The sequence below is a fragment of the Uloborus diversus genome, chromosome 1 (genome assembly GCF_026930045.1).
Source record: "Uloborus diversus isolate 005 chromosome 1, Udiv.v.3.1, whole genome shotgun sequence".
Taxonomy (NCBI): domain Eukaryota; kingdom Metazoa; phylum Arthropoda; class Arachnida; order Araneae; family Uloboridae; genus Uloborus; species Uloborus diversus.
The window spans coordinates 32,928,166-32,943,886 of NC_072731.1; the positions used below are offsets into that span (position 1 = coordinate 32,928,166).

The window sequence follows — 15,721 nt, forward strand, 5'->3', positions numbered from 1 at the left end:
CTTCACGAGTAGTTATAACAATTTGTTTTCACAACAGAGTTTTTTTTTTTTTTTTTTTAATCTGTGGATAAGGATCGCATAAAAAAAGTCTCATATAGAAAATAACCCAAAAAAACTGACAAAATTAATAACTAGGAATTGCTTCTTTAAACGAAGTCAAAATAAACCAAGTGATGATTATTTTGCCGAGCAGACGGACTACATTTCCCGCATAAGGAAATTTTTGGGAGGTCACAATGACTTTCCATCGAAGTGTCTTATGACGTCACTTGAAAAAACTGATTCTATCTCGCAAGCGTTTCAAAAATAATTTCGTCAATTGAGTCCCAATTTGACTGAAATTTTTATATACCACATAAAAACAGGTTTGAGTGTTCTTAATGCGCAAGAAATAAACTACAAAACTAATCCTACTTCTAGACAGGGCTGTCTGAAGAGCTGACGGCGCCCGGGACGAAAGTTTCCTGGCGCCCCCCCCCCCTTTACACACACAGAAAAATCAAGTTAGTTAGAACACAGAGCCATAGAAGAACAACGGCTGGGTCTTAGCGCCGCGAAAGTAGGAACGAGGGGAGAAGTGCCAGTGACGTCACCGGGTACACTCGATCTGGGACATTTGTATAGTGCTTGCTTGCGTAATTCTTCACTCTCTTTTCCGATTTTTATGTTTAAAAATTTCTTGAGGCTTAAGCTTCAAAAAAAAAAAAAGAAATACAAGGGTAAATGTTTTGAGTCCCATCGACAAGTTAATAAGCGATACTAAAAACAAAAACATAATTAAAATCTACAATAAACATAATTAAAATCCACAATACAAATTTTTAGTTTCTCTTGTGTAGTTTTGGATATTCTTTATCCAATATGCGTGTTTTAAAGGGGTAGAAAGCGGAAATTTCGCACAATAAAATTGAGCTTATAAAGAAATGAAAATAATTTACTGTGCTTGTCAAGTTTCCTCTTGTGTGTACATAATTTTGTCAGTTTAGACTTTAAAAAATAATTATAATATTGTTTTTTCCAACTTGTCTCAAAGAAAATGAAAGAGATAAGATAGATATAAGGAATAACTAAAACATATTGGAATTTCGTGATACCCTATTTGAATATAAATACTGCCGATGTTTTTTCGAGGAAGTTTTTTTTACGAAGTAACTATAACTCTGACCAACAATCTTAACAAATGTTGTTTTTGAAAACTGAAGTAGAACCTCATTAACCTGGACTAATAGAGGATCCATGTCATCTAGATTGTTTAAAACGAATTAAGCAAAATAACCTATAAATTGAACCAATGTTCATAAGTAAAATATTTGAACACAGTAAAAATTGTATTTTGAATTCAAGAGAATGAAATATAAAGTTGCATTAGAAAAAGTTAAAAAAATAAAAATACAGCCTTACAAAAATACGTTATTACGCTAACGCGTTCTTTATTTATAAAGCGAAGTTTAGATTAATAGGTGTTTACTGAAATTGTTAATCAGCATTTTAATCATTTCAATTTAAAAATAACATATTGAAATTTAGCAACGTAAACCAAATTTAAATCTTCAATGATTATCACCAAATTTATAAAGCTAACTTATTTGTAGACTGAAAAATTTCTTCACGTCTGAATTCTACAAATCATTACGTTACAGTAATAAATGAAATCTTTCCGAATATTCTACTAAGTTTTTTTCTGTGATAAAGTCCATTAAAAAAAAATATTTTTGCCGGCTTACCTTTTGTCCTCAGAAAGTTTTTCATTCAAATATCGAATTCTTCTAAATGTTCTTACTCGGAAAAAAAGTTCAATAGCATTTTTATATGGGTCAGGAAATTGGTCTTTCAATACAGAAGAACAATTAAATGGCCTAGCTTTTGTACAATCATAAAAACTCTAATGTATCTGATTTAAAAGCTTTAAATGATCACAAAAAAAAAAAAATCTCCTATACAAAAATAGATATACGATTGAGATAATCAAGATATAGTGCTCATTTTCCATCTCCCCTCTCCCATCTTTACGTCATTGTCACATCAATGCGAATTATTAATTATTTTAAGCATGGGGATACAGTTTTCAAGAAATTAAGTTAAATCTATTGAATAATATTTACAAAGAAATTTCATGCATTGCATCTAAATGCATTGTAATTTTACGGTTAAAGGAAATTTATTACGGTCTCACAGTGCCATTACTAAGCTAATTAAATATCATTATATATAATATTAAGTTGCATTGTGACAGGGTTGAACCAAATCCTACATTAAAAAATAACTTCGTACACCACATTTTATGAAATTTGTCTTGCTCTTTACCTTAACTTTTTAAAATTCTTCCCCCAATTATTTATTGAAGCAGCTTCAAAGTTAGTATTCCATAAAAAAAAGCATTAAAAAACAGAAAGGAAGGTTGTATTCCTAATTTTTTGGATGTGTTTTGAGCTCTTTGAAAATCTTGAGGGAAAGCTTAAGTTTCCAGAACTTTTTCAGTAACTAGGCCATCAGCACGTGAAGGCGTTTTCAATACTTTCAAATATAATTACACACAAAAATTTTCGATTCTAAAAAATGTGACTTTTATGTCTACTTTAGCATAACATGAAGGAAAAATAACCTGCCAACAGATTTAGCGCAGGAGCAGGCGCTTATTTCTGAAGAAACCCTAGTCAAATGTTATGAGACATTTCCAAATTAAAATTAAACCTTGAAAACAATATTCATATCCTTATTCATAATGAGTGATTTTTAGCCTTGTCTGGGAGTGACCTCGGCCCCTTCAACTGCCTCTTAAACAACCCTTGTACAGAGTAAAAATTCTTAAATTGTATTTTAGCTAAGGCATACTACAGTTCTTTCGGCATACACTGTGGATATTGTCCCGCGGAGTGTACCCGATGACGTCAAAAACGAGTTTTCTCCTCTCGCTGTCCACTTCGCGGCGGATGAAAAGATCAAAGGAACGAGCTAGCCCTTACATACTTATTTTTGTTGACATATTAATAAAAAGAACAATCAGAGGGCTATACATAATACAAATTAAAACACAAGCAATGAATCTGTTTCGAGTATTTATAACACATTAATGCCCCAAAAACTTTTCGAAAAATGGAAATGTTATCTAGTAAAACGTTATCCCACTAAAATAAAAAACGAACAATAAAAACTGAGTTGATTATTCATACTGATCAAATTAAGAACAAGAATAAATAATTTACTGATAATAAATAGAAAATGTATTTATCGAAGTAAATTACGTCAAAATTAAATTTCGATCTGGACTCATCCAATGATTCTTTTCAAGAGTTTTTTGGTTTTACTCGTACCAACTTAATACCAGCTTTGATATATGTTATGAACAAAAATGTTATTATTTTGCATCAAATATTTGTAAGTTTTAGGGAGAAGCCCACAAATACTCAACAACATCGTTTAGCGTTTTTGGAGCTCTAAATTCGAAAAATTACTAGCCATAATATTACAAAGTATGGCGTTATAAATAGCATTTTAAGACTTGAGTTTAAGAAAATATTCGTGCATGGGTCCCCATGCCGCCTTTCTTTAATATCAATGGTTTTTTTTTAACGACACTTACAAAATTTTTAAAAGGAAAAAAAAAAGTTCTTGAACGTAAAACATTGCTTAAATTTTTTGAACCATAATTTTGAACAATTTTCCTGGGAAATGCTTCAGATCCTCCTATCCATAAAATCTCCAAAGTTTGTCTAAAGTAGCGTTTTTGAAACTTCAATTTCGAAAACTTGTAGGGAAAGAAGGAATTGAGTCCCTTACCGAACGTCAATAAAAATGGCATATAATCGCGTTTTTAAAACTAAAAGTTTCAAAATTTTGACCGGACAGCTTTTGACCTCTTTTCCTATCCGATCAAAAAGAAAATGTATTTTGTTTTTTTAATGTGCTCCCTTAAAACTTTTTTTTATGGTTACGTCACTGCACGCAGGGGCAGAATTCAAGCAAATTTGGTGAGAACTAGACAAAGGAGAAGTGCCTTTTGTTTGATTCTAATCCGTTATATTTTCAGAAATTGTATCTGATTCAATGATACAAAGGAAACGAATGTTTTTGGAGACTTAGAGAGAGGAATATTTTCGTGCCCTAAGAAAAAATTGCGAATCATTGCAATGAATCTCTATTTTGTGTCTATGACTGTGTATCTATGATACACGAAATGAGGAAGCGCCGCAAGACGACCCTAATTTTATACAATCGGGGCATTTTATACGATGAGGGGCGCTGCAAGGCGCCCCTCGTGAAAATGACGTTTTCGTGCGAATGTCATCGTGTCCCGTCGAAACGAGGGGAGGCCTTGCGGCGCCCCTTCATTTCGTGGCTCCCGGGGCGATTGCCCTCCCTCCCCCGCCCTTGGGACGGCCCTGCTTCCAGAAAAAGATGGTTAAAATTCACACTCCATCGCCTCAGAGCAACACTAACCATCTAATTCCAGAGATAACACAAAGATATCCTACTGTTGCTCTGAGGCGACGACATGGGGACGTGGAAACAGAGTTGTCTATGAACTTTTAATTCTTATTCTTGTTATATCATTGCTTTTGCCCAAACTCATAAATAATTTCTCATATTTTAGACAATTCTCCGAAAACAATGCACGCATAGATATTGTTGCTGCTGATCACCCTTTGAAGAAGTTTTGATGTTTTTCTTTACTATCGTCAATCAATTGCGGATTTACCACATCGCAAATGTCGCAACTGCGAGAACCTATCTCCCAAGACCAAAGGGACGTCAAAGGGTGTGCAAAAATGCATCTGATAAATGTTTTACAAAGTTCTGTGATAGACAAAGGGGACATTGCGACGGGCCCTCAAACTTGTTAATATGCTACTGTTGTCAATTCAACTTGTTCATAATAACGAGCTCGCTCGTTATGGCAAAACGATGTCGAATTTTTGCCTGAACTATATGTGAAACAGAAATATAAAATTTTTTCACAATAATAATGCCAAATTCCATACAGAATCCAAGACCATTTAATAAAAAAAAGCAGCAGGAATACGACTGTCAAAAATTCACAGTTGAAAGGATTTAACAAGAGCGTCCAAGCAATTTTCAAAAGCGAAGCTTGTTCAAGAGTTGTCCAGTGACTATCCACAAAAAGGGGGGAAGAAGCAAAAAAGAACAACAATAAATAAAATAATAGCGTCGCAAACAGCTCCTTTTGATAATAATATAAAGGGCAGAAAAAAAAAGCGAAATAAAACGAACTTCGTGTTCCATGATCCGTGACGGTTCTAGAAAAGACAGGTGGAACTCCAGACGGTATTAAAGTTAGGGCGGGAGATCTATGGAAGTGAATTGAGACGCCAGAAGTAACTGATGCACGATATTTATTTGAAAGGCGCACGTGTCAAATGTGGCAGCCGTAATTCTAGTACTATCAGTGCCAGTGTCGTGAAAGTCGGGTGCAGGGGGTGCGTCCCAAACCGGGCAACAGTCTATTTACAGTGGCGTAGCCAAAGGGGAGGAGGGGGGGGGGGGGGGGTACGCCAACCCCCTTCCGAAATGACCAGATATAATTATATGATTGAAGAAAAACATACCTTGTGTTGAAAACAAAGCATTTTACTTAAGTAAAAAAGTGGATCAAGAAAAAAATATATACATATATGTTTCTCCTGTACAATATGGACCAAACAAAAAAAAACAAAAAAAATTTGAAGGGAAAATTGGTACCATTAGAATGAGGGGGTGCTGGAACGCGTAGAGCTTTACTGTAATGGTACTCAATTTTTCCTTATTGTGCGAAAATATTCTTCTCTTCCGTCTCCAAAACATTGGTTTCTCTTGTATCATTGAAGTAGATGCAAATTCTGAGAATATACCTGTTTAGAATCTAACAAAAGGCACTTCTCCTTTCTTTAGATCCCTATAAATTTCTTGGAATTTTGTCCCTGCGTGGGCTTCCTGGGGAATCTAGCTTGGGAACAAGACAGACCGGTGATATCAAGAAAAAAATACTTTCCGTGCACCTCTGTTGCACTAAAGGAACCATTCTGCTGGCGAGTCCATTAGCTTCATTGGTATTTATTTTGAGGGTCGTGCTTTCATGATAAGAGAATGATATTGAGAATTTTATTTTCAGCTTCATTCTTCTGTAAGTATTCCGTAACATTATAATTAATTAAAAATACTAAACTCACTTCCTATTACAACGTGTTCTGCCAAAAAAAATTTTTTCATGCTTTGAAAGAAATAAAACATATCTAAGGAGTAAAGCAAGCAAAAATAGGTTGGTAGGTTTGGCTTTATTATATGTTTATCAGGATGATGAATATATAACTCCGGACGAGGTTAGTAAAAAATGGCTCTGTCTAATAGAAGATTAATCTTGTAATTTTGTTGTAATTTTTAAATTCAAATGTACACACAATTATTAGATGTCATTAAAACCAATAAATACATCCCCCCCCCCCAGGGTTTTTCAAAAAAAAAAAAATTTGGCTAGAGTCCAGGACACTCTCTATTTTTAGACTTACTAATAGTATTATGCTGTAAAAGCTTTAGTTTCTTACTCAAACTTTTAAGAGGGTGCTCAGTGACTCCTTATTTAACATTTTAGCCGTAGCATAAAAAAAAGTCAAATTTAGAAACATTTAATCTCCCCCACAGTTTTTTTTTGTGTAAATATTTATTTTTTTGCAATGTATATGCATATTACTCCTGTATATTATAATACGTAGTTCAATTTATTTTTTTGACCCCCTCCCCATACTCATGATGTTTGAGGGAGGGGGTTGAGCACCCTCTTTCAGTTGAAATAGGAAGCTAAAATTCTCCCAGTATATTACTATCCACAAATCTAAAAATATTGAGGGGTGTTCTATTATCTAGGAGAAACTTCTTTTTACATGTACTTTTGAACCACTATACCCCCCTCCCTCCAAAAAAATGACTTCCTGCAACACCACTGATTGGACCCTTCCAAAATGAAATCCTGGCTATGCCATTGTCTAGGTACTATTGCAACAACTATAGAGGAGGTGACAAAAACTGTGTTGTTTTAGTGCAAACTTTTATACATAAGATAACCAAAACCTGATGGGGTGAAAAAATAGTCCGCATTCTGCCCATACTCAGCTACATTAAATTACATGCATATTCAAATGAACATAAGCACGTTTGCAGGGGGTAAAACTGTTTGGATGGACAAAAAATACTGACTTTACTGACCAAAATTTATAAAATACTGACCAATTCTGACCAAAAACTGATTAAAATTTAAAAACTTTATTAACTTTGGCATAACAAAAAAGAATACCATACTTAGTGAAATAGATGCTAGCTTTATTTGTAATGTGCAGCAACATAATGTAAAGCTTATTTGGTACAAATTTTGACTGAAAGTTGAGTTTAATTCATATATTAAATAAATAATGAATAAAACGTTTTTGAAAATAGGAAAATAAATTAAAAGATCTTGCAACTGGTCAAATTGCTATTAAATGATTAAGAGCAGTGTTTCATTCATAATTTTTTTCTTTGAAAACTCACTGGAAAACACAACATTAAGAAAAATTCTGATATTTGGAAATACAAAGTAAAAGAAATCTATAAATTGAACATTTAACCCTGTTAATTTTTAGTTTACAAATATTCTAGTAAAATCCAGAACACATTTAGAAGATTGTTTTAATTACTTATCAGCAATTAGTTTTTTGTGTACAGATACTAAGTTACTGCAAGAACTTATGATGAAAGATAAAGGCAGCAAATAAAGTCAACAATTTAAATATATCAAATTTTTTCCCATCTTGAAATTTTATACAAATGTAGTTGTCATGTATACCTTATTGCTCTGACATTATATTCATTTTATCTTACACTTAGGACAAAATAGGAAAACTTTTCTAAGAGATTTTTTCAATGATGATTAGTGATGTAAAATACCCAGGTATTTATTTTTAGGGGTATATACCCGGGTAAATACCCAAAATGGGTATTTACCCGGGTATTTATTTCAAAAATTTATATTCAACTAAAATACTTTTCTGTATGTATTCCACTATGTATATATACAGAGTCTATTCCAAAAGTAATGCAATTTTTTTTAAAGTAATTTATTGAACAGATTTGCACAAACACTTAAAATTCTTCAAAGTAATGTCCTTGGCCTTCTGCACATTTCTTCCAACTTCTCTGCCATGAATGGTAAGTGCCCTGAAGGTGTTTTTGGGGACCTCCCCTAAGGTCTTTGTCACGGCTGATTGAATCTTTTCTAGGGATGAAAAATGGGTTGATTTCAGGCCTGCCTTAATCTGAAGGAACAAAAAGAAGTCTCTGGGGGCGACATCAGGACTATAGGGGGCTGGGACAGCGTTTTCACCTGGTCCCTGTTTAGCCAGGAGCTTGCGGATTCGCAACGAGTTATGGCAAAGTGCAGGACGAACTTGCATCACACTTTTCTCATCGCTAAATCTTGAGTAATGCGAACACAGCAGGAGATGACATGTTCAGTTCATTTGCAACCATCTTGATGGTCAATCGAGGGTCAAAGTTCAAGGTTTGAGGAACACGAGCCACATTGCCGTCGGTTTTTGCTGGTTGACAGCCGCCCAGAGCGTTGTTCATTTTGAACCTCTTCCAGGCCCTCTTTAGAGGTCTTTAACCACCTCAAAACTTGTGAATAGGACAGAGAAGAGTTCCTGTAAGCCTCACGAATAATTTTGTTAGTCTCCTCAAGAGATTTTGTTGGTTAAGCAACAAAAGTTAATCTCTTACTAGTTTTCCCGTGACACGGTCCATGCGCAGAGGTTAACATTAACTTAGTCCGGTCCCTTCCACAGCTCGGAGAATCCTGCGACTGGTTTTCCGGAAAACCTTAGGATCTGCCTCACCTAAACAAGTAGTTTAATTATACTCCGACCAATAAAAGCGGCCTGGTAAAAACCATTGCATTACTTTCAGAACCAACCATATACAAAACAATAAATTTTGGCCAAAAATTGTATTTTGATCACATATTTAAAGAATTATTGTGTACAACAACTTAGCAATCTAATATGATATTCATATTAAATGTGTTGGATATGCCTAATCAATGCCCAATTTCAGATATAAAAACCCATTCTATAAAAAGTAAAAAGCTTAACTGATTACAAAAAAAAGCAAACATCTTCAATTATGACATTGAGAAGAAAGATTCTTTGGTTCATAATATGTTTCTTTCATAATTTAATTAAGTCTTTCAATAAAAAATATTATAAACTGTGTAATACATATGTATGTATCAGTTTTACCAATTATTTCATATTTATATTAAAAAAAAAAAAAAATCCCACTCATCCTTTGCATTTTTTTGTAAAATACCCAGTTTTTGGGTATTTACCCAGGCCTTGGGTAAATACCTGGGTAAATACCCAAAAAATATTTACCTACCCGCTGGGTATTTACCCGATCCACATCACTAATGATGATTAAGTATTATTATAAGAATGTAAAGCATAATTAATGGTCAGGGGTGCACATCCCCCCCAAGCTCAATGGCGCAAATTCCCCCCCCCCCAAAAAAAAAAAAATTTCTCGCTTTCAAATCGGGTTAAATATAAGTTTTTAGAGTGTTTAACTTCTAGTCAAATTCATCGGGGGGGGGGGGGGTAGCGCTAACAAATAGCATTTGAACTGAAATATTGTTGGATTGTTGACCTGCCTTGCCTTCTCCCAAATTTTACAACGTGCCATTGAGTAAACAAGTTTTGGGTACCCTTGAATTTTGCTACACCTTATTTTTTTTTCAAACGTATGAACAATTACAGGAAGAGTGGATTCAACTTTCTGACTTGGGATGGAGTCATTACTAGATGCATACAATATGAATCTATAAAATATGAATCTTATTTTATCGTCACTTAGATAGGGGGGTTCCTGGGGTTTCTCCTCCGTAAAATTTTCCAAATTGTAGTTTTAAAACCACAGATCCAAACATCACCAGAGACAATCTCTGGTGATGTTTGGGGAATAAAAGGTTTGGTATGCCCTTCCCGGTAATTTTTCAATATTGAAACTTTAAAAGCGCAATTGTAGATAGTCTAACGTTGTGTAAAGGAGGGCTTTTCCTTTGTTTTCAAAATTGTAGTTCTAAAAACGCTGTTTCAGACTATCTGTGGTAATGTTAGGGAAAGAAGAGATCCTAGGGCTTGCTCCAGGAAAATTTTCAAAATTAAAGTCTTAAAAACGCTATCCATGGTTGGGGAAAAGCAGTTTTCTGAAATTGAAGCTCTAACATCGCAATTGTCTCCGATCTTTGTCAGAGGCGTAGCTAGACTCGACTTTCTGGGGGGGGGGGGGGGTCTTCTTTTCTATATATATATAGAAAAGAAGAATATATATAGAAAAGAATCTTCTTTTCTATATATATTCTTATATATATGTAAATTTTTTTAGTATTAAATGTTTGAGCTTTACTTTTCGAAAGTATGTAAAGCAGTTTATTTTACTATTTTCAAAGATTACTCTTGCATTTATAACTTAATTAAAGAGAAAGTATCAGTGGGTAAAACTGTTTGAAAGATCAAAAATACTGATGTAGTGACCAAAATTTATTAAACGCTGATTAAATACTAACATATGGAAATACTAATTAACATTACTTTAGGATAATAATCCGCGATATTATGTGTTATAAAATGGATGCCCAAGCAGCCTGGAACCTGGAAAATGTCAGATCCTGACCATAAGAATTATGAATTTTTACTGCAATTAGGAAAAAACATTAATTTAAAAGATCCTTCAAAATTTTAATAAATTATTAAGAAAAGTTTTTCATTGTCAATCACATTACTTTTACTTTTAAAACCACTGTAAAATTACTTTAAAAAACTCCAAAATCAAGAACAAGAGACGAAAGAGGTAAAATACCTAAAAATTGTACATTCAGGGCTGTTCATTTTTTAATTCAAAAATAGCAGTAGGATATATTTGTTGCATGAAAATAATTGTACATGTTTCTCAAAAAGCTTTAAGCATTTCTATTTGAAAAAGAAGAAAATTATGAGAGATTGAGAGAGAGAAACAAAGTAAATAGCCTAAAAAGAAAGTCTGGGCACTTTTTGGTAAAACTGAGAACATATCATGTTCAAAAGATTTTTAATTGCAAATTAGAAGTACTGGGTAGAAACTGAATTCTCTCGTACCACGATAAATGTATACACACTGAAAGTTACGAGATATTTAAAATTAGCATAAAGATACATTTAGTCTTTCTTGAGAACAATAGCACACAAAAAATCCCGTCATCCACTTCTTTCTTTGTTACATGTGGGACAAAAATAGGAAAAAAAATCAATTTGGTGAATCAACTTTTTGAGAAATCACCCCTTATTTACCATGCACTGCAAAATTAACGGTTTTGTACACATTGAAAAATAAAATGTACACACTATGATAATATGCAGTGTTAATTGATTAGATATATAGAGGCAAGTACTACATGATGTGTAATATAACATTTATTCCACTATAGACTTTAAAATATAGAGGGAAGAAAGGGAGGTTTCTAAAAATTAACAAAAAATAAATAAATAAACAATTTTTTTGTAACAATGATAGTTATGTTTTATTTTGTAAGCATTTTTGTAAGCATTAGAAGCAATTTAAATCAGAAAAATTGAAAATAATTTTTTCCCTTAAAATTTATTAAACTATTTTCAATAGAATTCTTAATTATCTTTTTTAATCATCACTGAAACAAAAATGAGTTTCATAGCCATAATTTGTGGCATCACGTCCTACCTCGTCAAAAAGAAAAAAAATTTCATGTTTTACGTCAACATAAAGTTCATACTATGTTCAGAAATTTTTTTTTGCAGAGTAACGAATCTACTTATGTACAGTTTGTCTTAGGGGCATATGTAACTGCTCTCTTCTCGCAATGAGCTCTATTTTAATTAAAATTTGATAGTAAATGTTTATGACAGTAAAAATTTTCACAATCTAATCCTTATGTCTTTTTATGTAGTAAACTCTTAAATCCACTTTCAGTGTTATCCCCCAGATGGACATTGTCTGGGGCCAGCCACTCCCCTCGCCTTTCCGTAATGACGCTACTAAGTAATTTAAAACAAATCAAAATTACTTCAATTCTATGAGATAACATGGCTTGAAGCAAAGAGATCTGAGCGAAACAGTACTTGGCTGTCATTCATTAATTAAGTAAGGGTGCAAAGGGGAGAGGAGTTGGAAAAAGCTCTACATACCCTTACTTTGGAAGAGGGGGGGGGGTCAAATCCATTCTTACGTAATACTTTCCAAGTCGGTCTTTTACATTAAAAATCGCGCGGCCAAATGGTTTGACAGGGATTATATTTCATTTGCATATGGAAGGTAATAAACGTATAAGGATGAGCTGTTTTTTATTTGTGTTACAAAAATGAATAGTCTGAAATGTAATACTGTACATACAAAAAAGTGTCAAAAAACAGTCAGACTAGATTCCAACTTTTTAGTAAATATTTCTTTACACAAAAGGGTTTAATTTAATAATAGTGAATTTAATTTTGATTTTAGTGATGTAAGATTCGTTATTTTATTATTTAAGAAACGGAATGGAATTTTATGTAAGAATAGGGGGAAGGGGTTTGAAAAATCTTACGTACCCTTATATAGGGGGAGGGGGGGTCAAAAATTGCCAAAATTATCCTTACGTAATTAATGAATAGCCCCTTGCTTCCCAAAACTTTCTGTCAACAACATTCAAAGCACGCAAGTTAAAGCCCCAATTGCCAACTGAATTTGAAAGATATTCACAAAATTTTGAAAAAGAAAAGAAAAAAACATGCAAACATCTGCCGTTAGGAAAATTTAAGTCCAGTCAATGCTAAAATTTTAACTAAAGAGACATACATAAAACTCTGAAAATTTACTAACACTTAGTATAACTACGAAATTAGCACCCATGTTACTAAAATCTTTTCAAAACATAAATCCTAGACTTCAATGCAAACACATGCAAAATTGATTTTATGTAAATTGAAATCCATTTAATTTAAATAAGATCACTTTTCCCTCTATAGTAAACGAATAAAAATAAGTGAGAAAAAATAAAAGGCTACTACAGCTTGAGGATTTTGTATTTTCCAGGGAGGAGGTTTTATTTCATTTGAAAAAGATTAAAGCAACTAAAGCTCCGGGACCAGATAATATCTATCCAAAAATTTTAGTTGAATGTGCAGAGGAATTAGTGGATGTTATTTTGAATATTTTCAATGCTTCCTATAACTCGGGGACGGTGCCAGAGGACTGGAAGCTGGCTAACATAACGCCACTCTTCAAGAAGGGGTCTAAAGGTATTGCTGGGAATTATAGACCTGTAAGTTTGACTTCGGTGATTAGTAAGATTTTCGAAACTTTGATCAAAATTAAGATCATGATGTTTTTAGAGACTAATAGTCTGTTGACTAGTTTGCAGTAATGGTTTCAGGAAAGGTAAACCCTGTACTACTAATTTATTACATTTCTATGACAAGGTTACCTCAGCTTTAGATAACAAAAAATGTGTGGATGTTGTTTATATTGATTTTCAAAAAGCTTTTGACAAGGTACCCGCATGTTGCTCTTCTCAGCAAGTTAGCTGACATTGGAATAGGAGGAAAAACTTTACTTTGGGTTAGAAATTGGCTTACTGGTAGGAAGCAAAGAGCAGTTGTGAGAGGAAATCATTCTAATTAGAGTGATGTTTTAAGTGGGGTTCCTCAGGGATCAGTTTTAGGGCCTCTTTTGTTTATTATATTTATGAATGACATCAATGAAAATATTTCTGGAAGCATGAATTGTTTTGCTGACGATGTAAAAGTTATGGGGATTGTCGAAAATGAAGAACAAGTAAAACAGCTGCAAGAGGATTTAGATCACATTACTAAGTGGGCAGATAAATGGGGTATGGCAGTTAATGTAGGGAAATGTCAAGTGCTACACTTAGGTCATGGAAATAAGCGTATGAGATATCGTTTACAGGGTTCAGTCATAAATCAGGCAGAAAATGTTATGAATCTGGGTGTCTTTATAAATCAGGACTTCAAGTTTAGTCAACAGTGCAGTATTGCTAGTAACAAAGCCAACAAAATGCTTGGGTTCATCAATAGATCTATTTCAAACAAATCTAAGAAAGTTCTTCTGCCTTTATATAGGAGTTTAGTAAGACCTCATTTGGAGTATGCTGTTCAGTTTTGGTCGCCTTATCTGAAGAAAGATATTTTTGTATTGGAAAGGGTTCAAAGAAGGGTAACTAAATTAGTAAAGGGACTCTCAGATTTAGATTATGATACCAGACTTAATAGGCCTAACATGTATAGCCTGGAGCAAAGGAGAGTCAGAGGGGACATGATTCAGTTATTTAAATTTATCAAAATGAAAGATGTAAATGGATTAAATTTTTGCGGGGAAAGCAGGACAAGGGGTCATTGTTTTAAGCTATTTAAATCTCAGGCTAACTTGGAAATCAGGAAAAACTATTACTTTAGCCGGGTCGTGGGCACTTGGAATAGCTTACCGGAAGAGGCGGTAATGAGCAAGGGAGTGGATAGCTTTAAGAGGGCCATTGATCTTCATTGGGGACTAATTAATTGACTAGGACCAGCCTAGCTGGGCCCAGAGCCTGTTGCTGGTCGTCACATTTGTATTTGTATTTGTATTTGTATAAATAGGAATGAAAATCAGGACTTATTTTGTAGCAAAAGAAGTGCAGAAGCCTTACAGGCTATAGAAACTTTTTTTATACATAAATAGCTTTTTTTGGATCAAATATGAAAATTCACACAAAATGGAAAATCGGCACACGAGTTGAGCTCCAGTGAGCTCACATGAAAATTAAGCCCTGATATAAATTCATAAAAATATTATTTCACACTTGAAATTCCCTTCCTGATTTTTCTTCCGCAAAAAAGTTAACAGTACATGGAAAAGTTGAATCATCAATAATGACAAGTACACTACTATATAGTAATACGATGACAATTGAACCAAGTAAGCAAAAATTTAAACCACTTACCGAGAGAGAAAGACATTCCTCTGTACCTTGAGGAAATTTTGCGATAAATTTGCTCCCAGCTTTTTCTTCGGCGTCATTTAAAGGCCGAAATCGACAAACAACTTTAATGCTGTCTTCGGCAGGAGGTTCGTGTGGCAAGTTCATGTTGATGGTTGAGTACGGTAATCGTTACGATCAGATACAATCGTTCGAACTTCTCACTTTAAAAATGGCCTGACTCTAACTCCATTAAATGATCTGTCAAAGACATTAAATGTTGCTGCAACTTCAGCAGTATAATCAAGCTTGTTTGCTTTTATCATATGTACTATGATATATGACACAGCCCAAGTTTACATTCAATCATTAAATCGGTAATCAAAGCAAAAATTTCCAACAAACTGAACAAAAATTAAAGTAAAGATCATTTGTTTTACATTTACGCATACATTCTCTCAATTTTCAGTAAATTAAGGATGTATCTCAATTACTCCTGCCCTGCAAGCCTAATGGCAAGAGTCAGCCATTTTAAGAAAGCATCACAGTCATGGATAAGAAATCTGTGAGTTGGGGAGCTCACGTGATTATTGCTGTTAAAAAAAAGTGAAAAATGGAGGTTCTAGTGGGTAGTGGGGAAAAAAAACTGACGCTGGAGCTTAATTCACGTCTATGCAAGCATTTTTCAGCTTAAAAACTCTTAGTTGTGTTAAAAAAGAGATCTTTTCAAAGTTTTAAACT

The 15,721-nt window shown here is 33.7% G+C and overlaps 1 protein-coding gene across 1 annotated transcript in view; it reads right to left on the minus strand.

Moving 5' to 3' along the window:
- The window catches only part of LOC129229163 (kinesin heavy chain-like), a 121,377-nt gene extending 105,885 nt beyond the window's left edge, over nt 1-15,492 (minus strand). The window contains exon 1 of the mRNA XM_054863461.1: nt 15,005-15,492. Within this exon, the coding sequence (XP_054719436.1) occupies nt 15,005-15,148 (144 nt within the window). The 5' untranslated portion in view covers nt 15,149-15,492. The remainder of the gene's footprint in view (nt 1-15,004) is intronic.
- Between the last annotated feature and the right edge of the window lie 229 nt (nt 15,493-15,721).